The 23,400-nt window shown below is 39.9% G+C and overlaps 1 protein-coding gene across 1 annotated transcript in view; it reads right to left on the bottom strand.

Annotated features, from left to right (window-relative positions):
* shroom4 (shroom family member 4) overlaps nt 1-21,614 on the bottom strand; it is a 79,335-nt gene extending 57,721 nt beyond the window's left edge. Inside the window, exon 1 of the mRNA XM_084711742.1 lies at nt 21,339-21,614. Coding sequence (XP_084567868.1) covers nt 21,339-21,461 — 123 coding nt within the window. The 5' untranslated portion in view covers nt 21,462-21,614. The remainder of the gene's footprint in view (nt 1-21,338) is intronic.
* Nucleotides 21,615-23,400: the final 1,786 nt, after the last annotated feature.

Genomic DNA, 23,400 nt, shown 5'->3' with positions numbered 1-23,400 from the left:
CGTTGTGTGAAATGTGAATAAAAACAGAATGCCATGATTTGCAAAAACTTTTGGAGCTGTTTTTAACTGAATATAGTACAAAGACAAGATATTTAATGTTCAAACTGATAAACTTTCTGGGTTCTGTAAATACACACTCATCCTGAATTTGATACCAGTTTCAAAAAAGTTGGGACAGGGGCAACAAAAGGCTGGGAAAGTTGTGGTATGCTCAAAAAAACCCACCTGTTTGGAACGTTCAACAGATAAACAGGTTAACTGGTAACAGGTGACAGCATCGTGATTGATTTGAAATGGGCATCCTCAACAGGCTCACCGCTAAATTCCACCAGGCACGGCTGGATCGCAGCAGCCAAAGCTGATCTCTGCCTTTCTACACGATGCTTGCGATTCCACCAGCAGCGCCTATCTGCTGTCTATTTTTGACAGATGCCGTGTCAATAAGCACGCAGCAGATTGAGCATGCAGGCTGACACAGAAAAAGAGCATACAGTCAACTTTCAATTAAAAGACCCCTTGCAGACTTGCAATCATAAAGACAGACAGAAAAGAAGCTATTTCGCCATGCAGTGTACTTATCCATGTTAGAAGCACAAAGGGCAAGGAAAGAGGACCAAATCAAAAAAATCTTAACAAGTAGTAAACATAATCAGGCAGGCCTGCAGACATGTGGAGGATGGCTCATAACTTTCACATCTGTGAAGGCCCCATTACTGCTGAAAGCTACATACAGGTTTCACATCCTTTTCAGTGACGTCCCTGCTAATTTCATCAAGACAATGACAAGACACATTCTGCACATGTTAAAACAGTGTGGCTTTGTAGTGCAAGAGTTCAGGTAGTAGACTGACCTGTCTGCAGTCCAGACCTGTCTCCCACTGAAAATGTGTGGTGCATTATGAAGCACAAAATATGGAAAGTTTTTGTTTATCAGTTTGAACATTACACAATGTCCCTACTCTTTTGGAGTGGCTCTTCAGGTAAAGCAAGATACTTTTTATTTCCACATTGTTCCACTGTAAGAGTTGCTGTTCCCCATTTGTAAGAACGGGGAGATGCACATATGCATACATGATAAATAAGCTCTCTTATAAGCTCTCAGGAACACACACACCCTCCGTCAACCTCTGCCCTCCAGTCTGAGCCTTGTGAGCTTCTCCTCCCTTCATCACACCCACGCTCACACAAGGCCTTCTTTATCAGGGCGGGAGGAGGGGAACGGCAGCCATGGAAAAAGAAAAAAGCTCCCACGCTCACACCAAAACCATCAGCAGCTAGATGTGTGTGTGTGTGTGTGTGTGTGTTTGCATGTATACTGCTGTTTAGCTGCATAGATCCCTGATGTTGCAACTTAGGGTGTGCTGTCCTTAAATGGCCTTCCCATGAAATCATTAAAGGAAGCAAACAAGACAATGATGCCCCAGAGAGAGAAGCTGTTTTCTGGGTGATGTGTTTTCTGACCACGTGGGGACCCCTGGTCACTGACACATTTTGGTCAGATTCAATGCAAGAGTGGCAACAGATTAGGGGAAAAGGAAGGAAGAAAAAGAAAAAAAGAACAGAAAGAAAGAACAAATTTTAAGTTGGGATGAATTGATGAAATATATGAACTTGAATATGCTACTAATAGTGCGTTTCCACCACAGGAACCTTCCCCAGGGACTAGGAACCTTTGGAGAAACTCAGCACATTTCCACTGCAGGTACCAGGGTCTAAATTAAACTCCAGGAACAACTGCCAGAAAGTCCCAGCTCGGGTGGTACTTTCCAAAAGTACGGGAACTTTCAGGGTGGGGCTTGCAGTGCTGAACATTTCTGATTGGCTGAGTACTCGCAGCATTTTATTTCAGCCACCTTTTTTTGAAAATTTGCAACAACAAATCAGTTTTACCCTGGGAAAGGAAAGAAAATCGTGAAAGGAAAGGACATGGCATAAGAATATTAATCTAAAGAAGGGGAGAGTAAAGTAGAGTAAAGGAAAGGAAAGGAAAGCAAAGGAAACAGGTAAGGAAATGGGAAAGGGAATGTAAAGAAAAGGAGTGGTAAAGAAAGGTGAGCAGAAAGAAGAGTACAGGAAAGAAAAGGAAGGAAATAAAGGAGAGGATACGAGAGAAATGGAAAAAAGGATGTGCAGAGAAGAGGTAAGGTTAAGGATGGAAAAGGAAGAGAAGACGGAGACAAGAGTGGTGAAGAAAGGAAAGGAGATGAAAAAGAAGAGCAACAAAACAAGATAAGAAGATAATGAAGGGATTATTTTGATTGGTTTCAAATCAAAATCTTTCCACTGACAGGCTCTTCTTCTGTGAATTACTAAAACATCCTGAATTTCAAACGTGAAACCACAGAGACATCCTGTGGTTCAGTCACATGGATCGACACCAACATGTGAGTAAACGCTCACTTGCTTGTGAACATAAGTCATCACTCCCTCTCCCTCTCACGTTAACAGTGTGCGTTTTGTTTTGGATCGAGAAGGAATGCTTCTCCGTGTTTCTACATTCCCCCCGATCTGTTTGCCTCTCTTGGCTTCATCTGACTTTAACACAAACACGCAGAGTTTGGACAGACTCTCCTTCTCTGAGATGGACCTGTGGTCTTCTTCAAAAGACACACACACACTTCATATTTTACCCATCCTTGCACTACTGACCATCAACGTCCATCATGTGTTGGTCAAAATGAAATTACAACCTCTCCATCTTCTAACAAAAAACACTTATGCCACAGAAATGTGTAATTGTAATTGTTTTTAAATTTGCTGTAACTACAAGAGTGATCAAGTAAAAGCTAGCCTGTAAGATAGCTACCACTAGCTTTAGCTAAAATTTAAGCTCATTGAGTTTGTTATTCCACAATTAAAAAATCAGCAGAGAAATCAATACAAGATAGAGAATTAAAAAACAGCTTAACAACTGTTAAAGGTAGCTAGCTTAGCATTAAGACAGCTAAAGTTAAGGTTTTGGTCATATATAACCTGCATTTGACTCTGACAGAATATATTATGCCAAAGACAGATTTAATTTATGCGAGCTTTTCAAATTTCAACAAGCTTTTCAACAGCTTTAGCTACAACTAAAGCTTGATTTGGTCAGTCAGCTCGTTATTCAACATAATTAAATAAGACAACAAATCAATCATGATTATTGATTTTCCCATAGAAAATATCTACTTTGATGAGGTGACATTTTGGTTTTTCCTTTTTTTTTATCCACCTAACGTGTCTGTTACTGTGTTAGGAATGTTTTTGGAGTTTGGGTGGGAGTTTGGGAGTTTCCATCTGTGTAGTAGCTTAGTGATCTCTTGACCATTCTTGTAATTTTGCCAAAAAGGTTCACAGGAAAGGAATGAAACAGCTCTGATACCAATCTGAGCAGTTACTTAATCACTTTCAGTGACAGTGCTGTATGAAAGGTGCATTGTGCAGTTTAGATGGACTTTTAAATAAGGCACAATACTGTTCTTACTTTCTGTATTGCATGTTGTGTCCACTTGGCACTCATGTCTTCCTCCTCTTATATACAAACCTATATATCTAAGCAATCCACAACTCAGTGGTTTCTTATGTTTGTTTTTAATCCAGAATATTTCCAGTAATTATTTAAAATGTGCTGTGGCCACTTTCTGGTGGGTCTCCTTACTTGTATATTTTTATTAGCCGCACTCCCAGAACAAGACTAAATATTTTAAATTCAAATTAAAAACGCCCCCCCTCCTTCTTGCTTGAAGAGGTGCCAAGAAATGTAGAGATACTTGTTTTTCACAGACACAGACAAAAAAAAAAACACACAACTTTGGCGCCATATAAATTCAGGAGAGCACGCCAAAGTGACAACATAGAAATAAGCAACAAACGGATAAATGCATCTTATGTTTAAGTGTCACATGTTTAATTCTTATGTTAAGAGGGTAAATTGAAGAAGAACACTTTAAGACAGAAAGATTTAGATCTCAATATAATTTTTAATGTTGTTGGCCTCCAAAAAATTCACATTTAGACATTTTATGAGCCCATAAAAACAGTTTTCACCACTAAAACATTGACTTTAATGATCTAGGTCTTCTTTCAAGACAAGAAAACACAACTAAATCAAAAGAAGAGGAGCAAAGTATTAAAGGGACAGTTTGGATTATTTAAAGTGTGGTTTTATGAGGTACTTATCCACAGTCACTATATTACCTACAGTAGATGGAGATCCGCATATCATATAGACGAGTACCTCATACAAGCTAACTTCAAATGGTCTGAACTATCCCTTTAAGTATAACCAGTGTTAGCTGCCAAGGATGCAAAGACGAAGACAAGAAGCTTAATTTGCAGAAAATTCAAAGAAAATAGACGTCACTCTGCCGCCCACAGCGTTTGACTGACAGGTGATCTTTGGGAAATCCAGCGCAGAAACCCGACTGCTTTACACCAAAGATGTTCTTACCACCTTAAGCCCCAGTAATACCATTAAATTCTGACTTAATCTGAGAAAACAAGCCCCTCATTACAGACTCTGAGCCGTCGGCCACATCAAAGCTCTGCTACCCAGAATCCTTAGCAACAGAGCACCACAGCACCGCACTAACCCCACTGACTCTGAAGAGACGTCAACCTGTCGAACTTTAACCCTCAGCCATCATTCAGATCAATACATCATAAAACACACACTCCAACTCCCATAATCCACCACAACAACCCCCACACTCCACACACACACACACACACACACACAGAGCTGGGTCTTTCTAATCCTTCATAAGCCTGACACTCAAACACTGACACTTAACCTAACTCATACAGTCAAGTGACAGTCACACACACACACACACACACACACACACACACACACAAAGGAAACAATACACACTCTCTGGCAGTGTGATATCTCCTGCACGCACACACACAGGTTTGTGTATATGTACACAACGGAAGGGGAAAAAGACCATTTTGGGGATGGAGTGGTGCTCTCGGGGTTGATATGGAGATGACACAAATACACAAATGAAAACAGTTCAACTTTGAGAGGTTTTATGAGGACACTTTGAGTCTGTGAGCTCACAGAAACACAGAAAACACAAACACAAAGGTCTTCTATTCTGGTGATGGAATCTAGGACACATAATCCACAAAAATCTAACCGGAACAGGAACAAGAAAACAATCTTTAGAGAGTTTTTCAACATGCAGGCAGGTACATGTGGATGCAACAACAGCAGATAGCATTGTTTCTGACCTCTAATACTAGATTTACAGCGACAGATTCAAATTTAAATACTTTAAAATGTAATATTTTCAACTGAAACAGTGACCAACATTTTTCACCATTTTATTGACCAAACAGCTAATTGATTAATTGAAAAAATGATTGACATATTAACAGATTATGTGCTCAATATAATCATCATTTGCAGCCCTGAACCCTCTTGTCTTCTGAGGGTTCTATGGAGAACCATATTGGGTTCTACAGATTAGACAGATTTTAACAATAAATGTTACAGTTGCCATAGTTAAACTGAGAGAACAACATTTCAGCACCCATGCCTCCAACAATCCTTCAAGAACTCTGGGAAGCCTGAGACTTACAAAGAACCCTTAACAAACCCTTTCTTCAAAAAAGGGTTCTGCAGAAGTAAGTGGTTCTAGGTAGAACCTCAGCTCTTCAGGAACGACTCTTTTGAAACAATTATTTATAAAAGTGTGCCAGATCACCAACAAAAACACAGTCCCACTAAAAAAAAGTCAAGTTATTGTGTTGTGTTTTCTTTCAGTTGAAATACATACTACATCCACACGCACACACACACACGCATGAATGCGTGCGCACACACACACACACACACGCATGAATGCGCACACACACACACACACACACACACACACCCCTGGCCGAGTGTTTCTGGTGGAGTATGGAAGCCATTAGATCCGGTGACCAGCGCTGACAATGGCAAAGGTTAGAAGGTCGGCGGCCTGGTGGGACCAGGGGCTGACTGGATTGATCCATCAGTGTCATATGTGAGTGAGTGTGTATCCGTTTTATCTCTCTCTCTCTCTCTCACACACACACACACACACACAGATGCACACACACTTTAAATAGGGGTGAAACATTAACTTCCTAATGTGCACTAAATGACCTTGCCCTCCCGACTGAAATCCCCCACCCTGCCCCTCTCTGCTGGTGTGGATTCGTGAGCGGTTGGTGTGTTTATGAGCGAGACACAGAGAGCACATTGTGTATATTTTTACTTTCTGTCAGATCAAAGCTGCTTTGTCAGCTTTCAAAATCTTTCTGCTCAAAGTTTTTTTTTCTGTCTGGGCTGCCATTCAAGTATTTTTATGAGAGTCATAATGTATCACATTGGAAAAATTCAGACCAAAATTGATAACAATAAGATAAAAACCATGTTCAGTTCCTTGAGGAAAATCTTTTGATCCTAGATAAAGAAAGTATGACATTCAGCGATGAAGATGCTAAATTTAGCCAGTGGTGGTTTGGTGGGTTTTGTTGTGTACATATATACTGCCAGCTGTAAGGCAACCGGCGCTTTTCTGCGTCTTCATTTTTAGATGAAACTGATCATTAGTGGACAATTAATTGCTGACAAAATCAACAGTGTTTCTACCAGTTAATTTAGCAGTTGTAGACAGATTTGAGAGGCCACCGCACAGAGATATCACATTTATGAGTGTAAACATTCATTAACACTTGCCACTGAAAAAACAACAGAAAACACCTGTAGGAAACTACTGGAGGGATCTTTTTTTTTTTTTTTTACATTATTAATCTTTATTTACACCTTAAAAACCGGTTTCATTCATAGTTTCTTAATATGAGTGATGGTTAGAATAATTTTGGTTATTTCAGGTGTGAGAAATCTGTCTGTTTTGTTTCCTTGAAACGTTTGAATCAAAATGTGACGACAGACGTGGGATTGTTCACTCATGGTGCCAAACTACTATACTTTTATTTATTGTATTTGACTCGATTTATCACTGTCATTTAACATATTAAAAATGTATCAACAGACAATTACTTGATAGTCTAGAAATGGCAGTCATTTTTCTAAGTTTTGTCTGGCGGTGGCATTTGTTGAATAGGGAAACAACAAAAAATGAACATGAGAAAAGATAAAGAAAAAACTTTTCAGATTCAGTCAAAACTAAAGGGAAAAAACACAGCTAGTGATGTGTTCAAAGACTCATAAATGCAGACAAAAAGGCAGGACAGAATCAATCTGGCAGCCGTGTCCAGAAATCTGAAACCTTACTCTTCCCTGACTGCCCTTTTCCCCACCTCCTCTATCTTTTGATCTATTCTTTCTCCATCCATCTATTATCCAACTTTCAGCCCACAGCTAAAGGAGCTAAACACAACCCCCACTGCCACTGTTTTTATATTCATCAAATTGTCTCGCCACTTTCTTTTACCCATATTTTCTTACATCACACATCCTGTCCTGGTCTTTTCTCTTTAATCCACCATCTTCCTCCCTCCTCCTTAAATTTCTATCCCTCTGTCTGTCCCAATTTATCTGTCTTTACTGCATTTCCCTCTCCCATCCATCCCTATCACACCAACTGTCTCTCCTACTTATTCATCTCCATCTCCAATCTGTGGGACTGACAGATCTGGATGGGAGTTTTACTAAATACCAGAAAATTACTGCATTGTCAAGCTCACACTATTTTGCAGATTTTTAGATTTAACAGTTTCTTTCTTTTTTGTGGCTGTTGTTTTCAAAATACAGAGACAAGCTATTTAATGTTTAAACTGATAAACTTCATTGGATTTGTAATTTTATACTCATTCTGAATTTGATGCCTGTAACACATTTCAAAAACTTGTGACAGGATCATGTTTACCACTGTGATACATAACCTTTTCTTTTAACAAAACTCAGTAAGTGTTTGAGAACTGAGGACACTGATTGTTGAAGTTTTTGAAAGTGAAATACTTTCTCATTCTTGCTTGATATACGACTTCAGGTCAGCAGTCTGGGGTCTCTGTTGTTGTATTTTGCTCTTTGTGATGCACCACACCACACAAAAGTACCTGATCTCTTTTACTACGAAGCCACACTGTTGTAACACGTGCAGAATGTGTCTTGACATTGTCTTGCTGGAACTAGCAGGGACGTCTCTGAAAAAGACGTTGTCTAGATGGCAGCATATGTTGATCCAAAAGCTGTATGTACCTTTCAGCATTAATGGGGCCTTCACAGATGTGACAGTTACCCATGATGCCATGGGAACTAACACACCCTCATACCATCACAGATGCTTCTTTTGAAGTTAGTGCTGGTAACAAACTGGATGGTACTTTTCCTCTTTAGCTTGGAGGACACAACGTCCATGATTTCTGAAAACAATCTGAAATGTGTGAGTCTGGAGTGATTCTAGATTTCTCTTTTCATGGTAGAGTCTTAACTTAAATTTATAGATGCAGTAAACTGTGTTTACTGACAACAGTTTTCCAAAGTGTTTCTGAGTCCATGTAGTATCCTTTATACAATTATGTGGGTTTTTAATGCAGTTTTTAATGCAGTGCTGCCTGAGGGGTCAAAGGTCACAAGCATTCAATGTTGGTTTTCAAGTTTGTCCCTTATATGCTTTTATTTTTTGTGATTATCTGAATATTTAGTTATTATTTTGTTATTATTATTGTAGATGGTGAAATCCCTGAATTCCTTCAGTTTTGTGTTGAGAAACTGACTATTTTCCATGCAGTTTTTTGAAATGTGACGAACCTCACACCATCCATGCTTGTGAACGACTGACCTCCCATATTCAATCATGATGATCACCTGATTACCAATTAACCTGTTTACTTGTTGAATGTGTGTTTCACAACTTTCCCAGTCTTTTGATCCTCAGCTGTCTTGAAACACGTTGCAGGCACCAAATTCAGAATGAGTGTATATTTACAAAAATACAAGTCGAAAGGTTTTTGCAAGTCATTGCATTCTGTTGTTATTTATGTTTTACAAAACATCCCAACCTTTTTGGAATTAGGGTTGTAATTTTAAGGCAGCACATTTATCTCACAGTCAACTACAGCCAGTGTTGACTATCCTGTCATTAAATAAGAGCATTTAATTAGTCTAGACTTCAGTGCAGTTTTTGTATCCCACAGCGGTCAGAAATGCTCTTTCACAGGCTGCCTTTCATTGTAAAAGATTATGTTTCAGACACTAAATCCTTCTTATTTATGGGAAGCGAGACACTAAATATTGATTATCAGCTACTTTAATCAGCTTTCAGAAACCCAAATCCAACCAAAATCACTCAAACCCAAGAGAAGAATAAACAATTTGGGCAAACTCCTCATAACTCCTGACCAACAAGAATGCAACACACCCTCCACCCACCCTTCTCACTGCACCCACAAATTTTGGTTCCCCTCTCAGAGGTTCCATTCATCCAAACTGGGAGCGAACGTGAGGGAAGATATGACTCGCAAAATCCCACTCAACATCCCCCAAGTAACCTGCCTCGTCTGACAAGGACAGAGGGGAAAAGACGGAGGGGATGAAAGGGGTATTTCCATCAGACGCCACCGAGGGCAGACGGGAGGGATGACGACGAGAGAGGATCCAGTAAACAAAGAGAGTTTTGTGTCATTTTAGACCTCAATCTGGAGTCGACTCGCCGGGGTAGCCATGAGAGTGGACCACATTGCATGGTGGAATGTGTGTGTGTATGTGTGTGGTACATTCTTTGGTTTGGGGCATGGCTACACTGCAATAAACTGTAAACATATAAACACTGACGCACAGAAAACACACAAGTTATGTGTGTAACAGGCCCTTCTTAATCTGACATAATAGTGTGGAAACTGCTTCTAATGTGAAAGCGTTAAACGTAATAGCTGCAGTGCGGCTGGTGGAAAATGTAATAAAGAAGAACTGAAACCAGAAACAAGGTGGGATTAAAAGGACAGGATGAATGAGTCTTTACATGTTACTCCAGCAGTGGATGGCACGGCCTGAAAGTGAATTACTGTACAACACCGCAACTGTCAGGCAGTTTTGTCGAGACCAGCCATTCCCAAAGACTGGGTCAGGACCCACAGGTAGGTCACAGGAGATTTTATCTGAGTCCCCAAATAAATAATAATAGCATAAACAGTATAATAAGTGGATGGAGCCTCTGTGTCATCACCCATAGGTTTCTGAGGAGCCACTGTGACTCTCTAAGTGTAGCAGCTCCGGTGTCGCCATCTTGGCAGTGGCTGACAAAAATAAACTCAAAAATGGGCAAAAAGGTGAAGAGTGGGTGGAGCTGAGCTAGTGGCTAGCCAGGCCTGGTTTAAACAGGTACGTTATATAAAATTCAGTCCCCATACAGTTGTCATTAACATGGAAATTAACTACAGAGACCAAAATTGTTTTTGTGCCAGGCTGTAAATGTTAGGGCTGCAATTAGATAATTGCAACTCTAAGTATTATTACTATGTTTTCAGTACATTTAGATGAGAATAAATACGTTTACTTCAGTAGTGATTAAACTGCAGGACTTTTACTTGTAGTGAGAATTTTCACAGCGTAGTATTTGTACTTCAATTAACTCACCAGGGGGTGCGCTCCGCTCACCACCTCCAATAATAGATTTAAAGGAGGAAACCTGGAACTGCAGGTCTAAATGAGTAAATCAGCAGAATACAAAACCAAGCAGGTTTCAAAAGCTGGCCTCCATCACATCAAGATGCAATTTTGGTGTAATCCGAGAAAAAAAAACATGATGCCCCCCAGTGAGAAGGTAAGGTGGGGGGTTCTGAAAATGCAGAGCACGGACAAAAACAATAACAACTGCAGCAGCCTGAGGTCAGGACTTCTACTACACCCTCAACACACACACACACACACACACACACACACACACACACACACACACACACACACACTTCAACTATGTCACATATCTCCCATGTATCTTTCATATCTCCCCTAGTTTTTCCATGAACTACATACACACAGACACTCACATCACAATAATAACAATGTTGTGTGTGTTGGAGGCCAATGTACTGATGTTCCTAGACAAAGAAAGGTTGTTATTTTAACATGTGTGTGTAGCCTCCAGACGTAGCCTAAAAGAAACAGCTAAAGGCTCCACAGATCAGAGATAGAGACATTCCAACCCCACCCCAACACACACTCTATCTCTCTCTCTCTCTCTCTCTCTCTCTCTCACACACACACACACTCCTGCCTGTAACTTCACTTATATTTCTTTCATTTTACCAAACACTTTCCCTATCAACTTTGCAGAAAATGTAAAAAAAAAAGAAGAAGAAGAAAATCAGGGTATATGTATTGATGTCACTACACAATAATTAGATATTGCAGTATAACAGGGGAGTTTGTCTACATCATCTACTCCAACTGTACAAGTGCTAAAAACTAAAATTAGTCCATGTGCAGAAAATAAAGCAATGATGATTAGAAATTAATTGACTTACGTCTTTTATAAAGCAGTGTGATGATTTACTGATTTTCTGACATTTTACAGACTAAACGAAACATAAATAAATAAATAAATAAATACAAAATAAAAATGATCCTAAATTATAGCCCTTGTAATCATTATGATAGCAGAAGCATCTCATCGTTTAAGCTGACACTACCCTATACATCAATATATTTAACAAATTTACAAAAAAATCGTTACATGCGGCACAAAAACACTTATAACATAAAGTTTGTCTTGCTTAAAGGGATAATTCGGATGTTTTGAGTGGGGCTGTATGATGTACTGACAGTAAATGGTGGTTGACATGCCCAACAATAACTCCCTTGTTGTACAAGGTAAAATTTCTGGTTTTGCCAGTGGAGTTTGGTTGGTTTGGAGAGAAATATTTGGCTTATATAACACCAGTTTCCCATCAGAAAAGGCTGTCTGACAGCAGAGTAAAGTATAGTAAAGTATAGCATCTACTTGTAAGTATAGTACAGCGTATACTAAAATATAGTTTGCTACTGACCATGTCCTCAGCAGTACATTACTGAACTTCCTACAACGGTACTCCTCCTGCTTCTCCAAACTGGGGGCATATTGACTGCCATCTACTGTAGGTAATACATTAATTATTGGTAAGTACCTCATATGCACTTCAGAAAATCTAATCAATTGATAATCATTTGTTCTATTAAATAGTCAAAAATAACTTTCCCAATTGGACTGACCAATGGAATAAATCCCAGAGCTATTCAGTTTTCTACTACAGAAGACCAAAAAAATACTAGTATTCACAGTTGAGAAGCAGAAAGCAGTGAATTTCTGGCATTTCTACTTCATAAATGACTTGATATGAACAAATCATTATAAAAATTAAACTGGGTTTTCATGTTCCATCCTGCTCTGACTGCAAAACTCAATATAATTTGTTGGAAACATGAACACACTCATCAATATGCTCTATTGTGTACTATGTTGCTGCACACCATATGTTTCTGGTTAGTTAGGACAGTTAGCAAAACAAGTTAGGGCAGAGGACATGGAAATACACTCACACACACACACACACACACACACACACACACACACACACACACACAGTAGAGACAATAGCATCTCTATCTGATGGCATCCTCATCTACCCCCCGCAGAGCAGATTGCTACTGGAGGCTACCTTTACTGGAATGTAGGGGGTAACACACACACACACACACACACACACACACACACACACACACACACACAGTTTACCAACCCAAGACATTTGGTTGCATACCTTCGACCACATGTCAAAACATTCTTTTGTAAAATCCCTGGATTTCTGTTACTGTCAACAGCAGGACGACGAGAGAAAGAAAGATTATCGTCTCCATCTTTGTTGCCTGTTATGGGCGAATCAAATTCCAGACTCGCAGTGTTCGCTCGCAGTGTTTTCAAACACACTCTGCTGGTATGCTCCCCACAAGAAACATGGTCAGATTTCCGACAAAAGAAGAAGAAAAATCGCTTTCAGCCACTAATAGAAAACAACAAACTCTCACCATCATCCCTCTCATACCCACATGGAGCAGCCCTCAGCTTGGGTTTAGCTGAGGTGAACTTGTGCAACAGGGGATTTAAAAATCAGTTTGTGAAAGAGAGTGTCAAGATCCTCAGCGGGTCAGTTTGCATCAAAGAGGATCAATGTTTTGGTGATCGTCATTTTAAGAGGTCATTCAGCAGTTTTTTCTCATGATAAACCCATTAAATCTAGATCCTGGTGAGTTAAAGTCTTAAGACAAAATCAAATCTGATGATTTGCAACATCTGCAATTTTTACATATTTTCTCCTGATGTTAACACTTGTTTAAAACTTGAAACCTGATAAAACATGTACTAGCTCCAAATCCTGTTTATGATGGCAACTGCAGTTTATCTTCAAGAGAAATTCAACGTCAGATCAAAAAGATTTACTATCAACTAAGCAACACTTTCGATTTGCATCCCTATTTAAGCCATAAGTACATGTTGACATACCTAACCTCTATGAACAGATATCTGCACATGAATGCAAAATCTATTGGCAAGGGTGGAGAGCAAATCAGGTGGGAAATAACGGCCAAAATGGAATCTCAGAACCCATGAACTATCGTCTGACTGTGATTTAGCTTTTTAATCAACTTTTTTTTTTAAATGCATCTGCATTCATATGTAGATATCTTCAAATCCATTCTCACGTCTCAAGTTGCTAAGTGGACTGTAAACGCTGACCAGCACACAGAGAAGACAGTCTTTGCTTGGATATCTGTTATCAGGATATCTGCTGGTTACAACACTGACCCCCCAGAGGCTAAATCGTCCACCTCACACATAAGTAAGGCTGCACCCAACAAAGATTCAATTCATTGCCTTTTTTTTCAGATCAGCGCCACATTTAAGTCCTGTATCAGCCTATATGAGCAAGTTTTAACATTAAGATTTGCATTTTAATGCCTTTCTTCATCACCTGAGATGTGAAAACATAATATCATTATCATGAATAATACAGTTTGGTTTAAAAAAAAAAAATTTAATAAAAATATTCTTGATGCTTAGGCCTAGCAAGGAGGCACTTTAGGCCTAGTGAGCAACTGAGCTTGTACAATTTGATGATACAAAAATTGAGCTCTGCGTGCGATTGAGTTGGCTGGGAACTCAGAAGTGCTCGTGTCTGGGATATTTTGGATTCAGTTGTGTTCAGCAGGAGGAAGTAAAGCTGCGGTGTCCATCTTTTATTTATGTCAGAGCTCCGAACGGGACCCCACATTGGTCCGATGGCGCTGCACGATGGAAGATGAAGTTAAAGATGGGAATATCTTTCATTCTTAACTCTAATGAAGCTTCCTGTTATCTTTGACATTGATAACATTTATGGAAAACATCTTCTGGCACAATAAACTATGAAAATAAAGAAGTTAATGAAGGCAGCAGACCAGTGAGGCTTGGCTTCAGTCCACTCAGACAGACTCTTGTACAACATGAAGAGTCTGATGTTCATTTAGATAGCAGACATGTCTGGTCTGCAGTGGTCTGGTGGGAAAAACACTCCAGTCCAGACAGTTCACACGAGCAACTGGGATCCATCAAAACTACTGTGCAAAAACATCATAAGATTAATCAATTCTTAAATTAACAGCCTTCAAAAGGGCGTCACCTTTATTACAACCCGACAAGTGAATTTTAACAACGCCACCTTGGAGGTTTTTGGACAGTTTTTTGTGTTCAATGGGAACACGCCTCAAAGTCAGGGACATCACAATGCAGCCAAAAACTGTTGAGGAGACAGAAACTCTCAGAGGCATGTCCCCAAAGAGCTCACAGTAGATCACAAAACCACATATGAAAGTGAACTGACAGCTCAGAAGCAGCTGCTCTGTCAAACACAACAATAGAAGAAACTCACCACTTAGTCATTTTTAGCACCACATTTGACAAAGGACATAAAAACAGCTAGAAAACACTTGGGAATGACAACTGGTAGAGTTTTAAATGATAAATGACTCTAAAACATGGCTGCATGTCCTTCAGTCTGCAGACAAGCATGATTTATATTCTAATCCTACCCTTATTCAGTACTTATCTTTACTTTTGTGTTTCTTGGGAAGGAGGAGAGGTATACATCTCTTCTTTCCCAGCTAACTAGCTAGCGGCAGCTAATAAAACATGCTTGTAACAGTCGTCAAGTTGTCAACAATAATAAACTACCTTTATTTGATTCTCAGTCCTTATACAATTTCACAGGCTTGTTTTTGGGATTGTTGCTGCTTAAAATGCATGTTGAGATGGGTGAATCTTCGGTGAAATTATTGGAGCAAGTGTTTTTTTTTCTTGTTTCGTAAAATTCATCAACAAAATCAAAGTCAACTACTGGTCACCATTCATTTCCATTGTTTGGGAGATTCTGCAACACTGTTTTCCTGTGAAACTCCAGCAGTGTTTTGCACTAACAAAATAAACCCGTCCCTCAATCAGCATGAAGGTGAGTAGATAATGACTGAATTTTCATGTTTGGGTGAACTATCACTTTAAGATATTTAATCTGTTTTTTGCACTTAAATCTTGTGTTTGGTTTGTTCTTCATTGTGTCATTCAATGTGAAGTGTTCTGATATCCTTTGTGCTGTTTGCTTTAAACTTTTAAAAAAAATGAAACTACAACTAAAAAAGGAATCAAAATACAAACTCTCACAAGATGATTTCCATGCCACCACCACAACTTTTATATGCATTTCCCCTGAAGCATGCTGAAGCACTGACTAACTTAACTTGCCAGCAGGCTGACAGACTGACTCACTGAATGACTGACTAGCAAAGCTAATGACTGACTGGCTAACTTCTGGAGCAGATAAAACCTTAAACTCACCATGTCATCACACAGCTGATCACTGGCTCCAAGGAAAACAAGTATTCCAGTCTGAAAATTATGTGTATAAGAATTTTATGAACAGACACATGCGCAATATCTCCACACCCACACACACACACACACACACACACATACACACACACACAGTGGTGATTTGTTATGCTCCTGGAGGAATGTTGACCAAATGGCTTATATCCCTCTGCTGTCTCAGACAGGAGGCTACCCTCCCCCCTCCAGCAGCGTACACGCTCTCAAAGGGCCACAAACATACAACCCTCAAAATATAGACATCCTGAATGGGCAACTGGCACATTTTTATACACTTTCTGTCTCATATGTATGTCCACGATTACCCCCGAAAGACAGCAGATTCTTTCAAAGACAGAGGATAAATGTTCCCCAAAATTCTAGTCAAACATATTAATTAAATCTGACATAAATCTGTGAGAAGCACAAAGCTGCAAGTGTTATTTTCAGTATTGATGGAACTTTTTCTATTGATCATTTATAAAATTGCAGGCACTTCTGACTGAAAAGAGACCCCAGGGCAGACCCAGAACCCGCTGGGGGGATTATATATATTCAGTCTGGCTTGGACATGCCTTAGATTGGTGGTGGAAGTGAATGTACAGTTTTCCCACAAAAACTGCAGAAAAAGTCTAAAAAGTACCAGGACAGAGGGAGATGATCTCTGCCTCTGGAGCACTTTTTTCTGGGCATCAAACTTGCTTTAATGCACATATAGTTTAAAAAAAAATAGGCTAAATGTTTCAGTTCGTGTCTGCACCCATCAAACGCAGCTCAGGTGTGAGACCCATGGAGCTAGTGCAGACAGCTGCACAGATAAAAATTTAATAACTTCTGTTGTCTGAGATGTGCGAGTGAAAAACACATCTGAGGATGAAGATCTAAGGTCATTTGTTAAACATACATTTAGTTTAAAAGAGTTCATGTAGTGATTCCTATAGCTCTCTTGCCCTATGTATCTTTCACTGCTACCTCCCTCTTCCCACACACACACACACACACACACACACACACACACACACACACACACACACACACACACACACACACACACACACACACACACACACACACACGTCCCCCTCTCTCGGAAGTGAGAGGATTAAGACTGTATTCAGCTGTGGTCCATACAGACACACTAAACCTCTGTGTGGAGGCTGATGGAAAGTCTCTCTGGCCCTCACTAAACCTAAAACACATTACACACTCCTGTCTGTTATTCACACACACACACACATATGCATATGTATATATAGATATTTACACTCCTAGAAATAAGTGTTCTAAAATGGTTCTTCCTAAAGGACTGAGGTTCTACTCAGAACCATTTGCTTCTAAAGAAAGCTTTTTTGAAGAAAGGGTTTTTTTCAAGGGTTCTTTGTAAGGCTAAGTGTTGCATTAGAGAACCCTTTTCACCCAAAGAATACTTTTTAGAGGAAAGAGTTCTCCAAAGGATGTAGACTGTGTTCAAGATAAAACACTGGAATGTAGAAGGGTCAGGGTAGAACAACCTGGATGGGTTCCAGATAAAACCTATGGAATCTAAAAAGGTTCTCTGTAGAACCAACTGAATGTGTTCTAGAAAAAAATCTTTGCAATATAGAAGGGCCCTCAGTAGACTCCCTGGGCGGGTTCTAGATAAAACCCTTGGACTATAAAAAGGTTCTGATTAGAACCCCATAAGTGTGCTCTAGATGAAACTCTTGGAAAATAAAAAGGTTCTCAGTGAGTTTGAGAAAAAAAAACCTTGGAATCTAAAAAAGGTTCTTGGTAGAACCACCCCAAGTCTGAGCTAGATAAAATGTTCCTGATAGAACCCCAAGTGTGTTCTACATATAACCCTATATATATCAAAGGGTTCTCAAATGGACCCCCCTGGGTGAGCTCTAGATAAAACCCTTGGAATATAAAAGGGTTCTCAGTAGAGCCCTCCTCGTGAGTTCTTGTTAGCATCATTAGATGGGGTAACAGTTCTGGATAGATTCCCCAGAGAGGGTTCTGGGTAGAATAAATAGACCATAGAAGGGATCTCTGTAGAACCTCTCATAGGGGGTTCTGGGTGAAACCTTTTGCAGATGGCTCTAGGTATTACCCTTTATGTTGGGTTCTAGGCAGAACATTCTGAAAGGGTTCTGGAAAGCTTCTACCAGGAACCAAAAAGGGGTCTCCCATGGGGACAAGCTGAAGAACCCTTTCTGGTTCTAGTTAGAACTTTTATTTCTCAGAGTGTACACCTAACCTTTATCTTCTCTCTATGTTCCCGTCTCTTTCCTTCAAGGACTTAACACTTAATCATTAAACACTTTAAACACTTTTCTGCACCTCAGTTCCCTGTCCAGCACTCACCGCCTCAGATACTTTATTGTGTGTGTGTGTGTGTGTGTGTGTGTGTGTGTGTGTGTGTGTGTGTGTGTGTGTGTGTTTGAACTAGCCACTGGACACAAAACAGCCATAGAACACAGTTTGATTTTTATCTTCCTTAGCAGTCCCAGTCACATTTTCCCAGGGGCTGTGTTACTGTGTGTGACTTAGTGTGTGTGTGTGTGTGTGTGAGGTGTGTGTGTCAGTGTGTGTTTCCAGATCACTGAGCCAGGCTTTTCCATTCCCTGCTGTGGTGCTGTGGTGAATATAGAAACACACCGGCCAACATTTACACCACCGCTGCTGCAACTTTTCAACAGTGAAGTGAAGGACTGAGACACAGAGAGAGCAGAGGTTGCATGTCAGACGGCCTAGTTGTGCATTGGACTGAACACACACACACACACAGACGCAGACCACCCCCAGCAGAACACACACCAATAATTACTTGCAGTAATTCAAAGACACCCTCCTTATTTCCAGCAGCTCACCGCCCGCGGCGTGAAACCGTGAGAAGAGGCCGGGAGGAAGCATTGGCCCCCGCCACTTTATCGCACAAGGTGAGGTCACATCGAAATCTGAAAGCACGCACTAAATCTCTTACAAAGCCCAAAAACCACCCAAAACACACACATGCAATTAAAACTAACCTCTTAGAGTTCTGCAGACATAACAGCAGACCACACTACATGTCATTCTGCACGTGTATCACATCTATGTACTTTCATTTTTAAAAAACTAACTCGTACACTGAAAACTGTTGGCCAGTCAAAACCATGTTTTCTCAGGTTCACTTAACTCTGTTGGTCCAAACAAATTATTCAACCTAAGTTCAATTAACTTGTATTTTTAAGTTGAACCCAGCTCACGTTTATTTACTCTGCATATTAAAAGTTTTGTGAGAGAATTGCAGTTCACAGTGTATAAGCTAAAGCACTGCTAACAGTCTCTCATCGAACAATCACAGTCCATCTTCTTCAAGGATTCCCACATTTCTGCCCCAAACTCAGACATCTGAAGTGGTTTTAGTTGTCTGTCAGCACTTGGGCATTTTTGCCTTCCAGCGAATGAAGTGACAGAGAGATGAACGGAGCCTCATTTCGCCAGGGATCCTCTTGGGAACACCTTTTAGCACCCCTGGGGGAACCCTTTGACCTCCAGGTTTGAGAACCCAACCACTGCATTACATTATATACAGAGCTTTTTCATTCATAGACAGTGACAGCTGACAAACATCAACTAGCCCGGATATTTGCTTTAGCTTTGGACAATAACTTTTTATTCTCTGCAGAGGAGGAGGAGGAAGAGTGGAACTTCAAATGTAGCTATGCAGCAGGGCTGAAGAATAATATACAATTGCAATCTTTTACAGATGTTAAGATTAAAATATGATTCATGATGACTGAGAATGATCATTTTTGCATCACAGTTTTCATTTTCACTTTCAAAATGGATCATAATGTCCAGTTGTCCCTGGGACAATAAAAACAGCACCCAGGACACAAAGATAGTGTGTGGGATAATTCTGGGGCAGTAGACAAACTTATCATCAGAAATTAAATTATTACCTTGCTATTGAATACATTATATATCATTTTAAATAACCACCAAAAACAAAAACAGTTGAGCAAGCTAGGTACCTCTTGTACCTCCTTTGCCATTCCCTGTACTTTGATATGCTAGGTGCTAGGTTTGTCTATGTAAAAAAAAAACAACTAATTTTAAGACAGCTAAAACATGCTGCTGGGGTACCTGTAAAAAAGTCCCTTCTTTAGTTAGCTGATGTAGCAAGATGCTAGCTAAAAGGGCTAGCTAAACTATACCAATCATTAGCTAACTAGCTACCTAATATACATCTGTTGTTAGCTAGCACTTTGCTAACATTAGCTAATCTAAGATGTGAACATATGTATTTTTTTACAAGACAGGAGAAAGCCAATCGAGGTACCAAGCTTGGTCAACTGTTGTTGGAGCACAGAGCAAAGGGGGCGGGGCATAGGAAGCTGGCACCGGCTGGAGATCTACAATACAGTATATAATAATAATATTAATAATAATAATAATAATAATAATAACTTTATTTATATAGCACAATTCACACATAAAATGCAACACAAAGTGCTGAACATAAGAGGGAGAGAGAGGGAGGAAGAGAGAAAATTGAAACATTTAAACAATAAAGGCAGAAACAAATAAATAAATAAATAAATAAAATGAAAGTTAGAAGTGTAATGTAAGACAAGGTAAAACCAGGTAAAATACCCATCAGTTAAAAACACTTCAGGAAAAAGCAATGTAAAAAGATGTGTCTCAAGATTTTGTTTGAAAATTTCAACAGATTTAGAGCCCCTAAGACACTCTGGCAGACTGTTCCACAGTTTTGGGGCAAAGTAAGCAAAGGCAGCCTCTCCATGCCTTTTAGTTCTAACCTCTGGAACAATCAGGAGGTTTGAGTCAGAGGCTCTTAGGGGCCTGGCAGGCACATATATTGTGACCATGTCAGATAGATAAGATGGGGCAAGGCCATGTAGTGATTTAAAAAGCAATAAAAGAATCTAAAAAACAAATCTAATTTTATTCATAAGCTTTAAGTGCAGAGAACAACAAACAGAACTTCTGGATATTGCACTTGGCCATTTTGTGATTTCAATAATATTTTTGATTGATTTTGCAGCCCTGCTATGCAGAAGTCCAAATGCAGGAAAGGGTGAAAAGGGAAAAGCAGTTTTCAGAGACTTTTTGCCTTGGGTTGAAAAGTTGAAACCAAGGGACCAGCACAGCAGCCAAGGAGACTGAAAAAGCTCATGAATGAGAGAGCAGTCACACACACAAGCCTGCAAAACTAACCACAAGTGCTGTTTTGGAGGAGCTGGAGTGTTGCAACAACCACATCCTTACGAAACACAATTCCTAAAGTCCATTTCAAGGTGAAACTGTGCACATATGGAACCAAAACTGCAGATGTATACAGATATATTAAGAAAGTGTCAGGTAAATGTAACACAGTGCAGCATGAACTCACCCCAAGCGCTTTAGACACACTTTTAAGCAGTTAGAGGTGATGTAATTAAGATTTCACATATGTATATCATTGTCATTCATGTTATAATGTGATGGTCAGCTTACTTTAGTGATGATGAGAGGCTCTCCGTGCTCCAGCCCTCCTTTCAGCGTGAACCCCCAAGGCGCGCCCCCGCTCAACTGGACCTGAATGTGGTGGAAAGAGACGAGTTGCTCAACCGTTTCCATCCTCTGCTACGTTATATCCGTCTTCTTCTTCCCTCGTCTCCTCTCTCTCTGTCAGTTTGTTAGCCGGCCTAGAATCGTTGCTAGCTAGCGGTGCCGGTAGCAGTCCCTGGGCTTCTCCATCACCGCTCTAACAACAACAACGAATGGATGGATGGAGAAGTTTAGGCAGCAGTGAGCGTGAGGGGGAGGGAGGAAAGTTTTGGTGACGGTCAAGATCGTTAAAGTTATGCTAATATGGCGAATGCAACTTCCGGTCAAGATGCTTAAACGCTGAGGAAAAGTCGACGTTACCTTGAGCTACAGATGGAATCCAACTGGAAACTTCATAACATAATTCTGCTGATTGTTTCTTTTCGTCAGTGTGAGCTAATGAGACGTTTTTTTTCTCCCATAAAACAGCGTTGGTGCTTTAATTTTGAAATGTACATGAACTATTTCCGGTTATTTTGGCTAACTCGATACATCTACGAACTTTGGGGAAACTTTTGGGAATAGCTCGGCCCCCTATTCGAACGGCGGGATGTGATTGACAGAGGCCTCCACCAATAACAGAGAGGCTCAGGCCGCGTGTGTCCAATCAGAAGCGAAGATGGGGAGGGGCTACAGGCGCAACAACCCCTGTATTGTAATAACGTCAAGAAGGCTCACGGCGGTAACTACATCCAAATAACAGTATCCGAAGTGAGTGGCCGGCCTTTCATTTGAAACATGAAACCCACCACTTTGCTACCGACCCCTGCAAAAACTATCAGCAGTTCATTTTACCTCCTGACAAACTCATGCCCCTAAATGAATGATAATTGTAGGGGCTCAACAATAACATTTAGAGGTAATTTGTATAAATATCACAGCAAAACTACAAATACCACAGGAATGAGGTATTATTTTGGCTACTATACTAACAGAGAATATTACAGGTATTGGGGAAATACTCTGAGTCACTACAAGGTTTGGAGGTTTGGTAAAACTTATAATTTTGAGGTACTTGCACTAGTATTGTCAGACTGTTGATAGTAAATATAAATCAACAAATAAATTATGTTATTTGTGATATGTTATATTGTTATTATACTGTATTATATGATGTTATATTAAGCTCCCACGACATATGAAGTATCTGAAATTAGCCCCACCTTTTAGTGGTACAGAAATACTTTTGGTAATGTGATTTAAGAAGGATCACTTTAACATTTGCATAATATAAACTTTTATTTTAGATGTAAGTACATTTTCCTGAAAAGAAGTGTTTTTATGACATGGCTTTGCTACTTATACTCACATAAGGGAACTGAATAGTTTTTTAAGATAAAATAGACTTAACTGATGGAAGTGTTCACATCTGTATTTTTACCCCTGTTTATAACTGGATCACCAAAGACACGTTAATGCCTGAACAAAGTACTTGACAGTACATAAACACAAACTGCTGAACCTGGTGTCTGGTACAATATCTTCTCTCATTTTTCAGGTGAAAGCAAATATTGTCAAAACCTTCATTCAACCACACTGAAGCTCTGCAGACCTGCAGTATGAGCTCCTACAGTACACACCACTGCAGGCCAACAACAACATGTGCTATAACGTCACGCACATTTCTGAACCCTTAGCAGTCGTACCAGTGTGCTTATCTAACCACCAAATTAAGAAACATTTTGACTTTTGACATTTGACCAAAACTTCTTATGGGAGGTTCTACAGAGAAACCTTCTATGAGGCAATGGTTTGACCCAGAACCCTCTCTGGGAGGTCCATCAAGAAACCTGACACCCTGTGAGAACCCTTTTATGTTCAATGCTTTTTATCTAGAACACACCCTGTTTGGATCCTGGTAGAACCATTAAAAAAAGCTTTCAATTAAAACCCTTTCAGAGAGTTTTACCTAGAACCCAACACAAAGGGTTAAAGCCAGAACCATCTGTGAAAGGTTCTACCCAATACC

The sequence above is a fragment of the Lutjanus erythropterus genome, chromosome 23 (genome assembly GCF_056507025.1).
Source record: "Lutjanus erythropterus isolate fLutEry1 chromosome 23, fLutEry1.hap2, whole genome shotgun sequence".
NCBI classification, from domain to species: domain Eukaryota; kingdom Metazoa; phylum Chordata; class Actinopteri; order Lutjaniformes; family Lutjanidae; genus Lutjanus; species Lutjanus erythropterus.
Note: the sequence above shows the minus strand (reverse complement) of the source record. Positions and strands in the feature narration are given on the sequence as shown.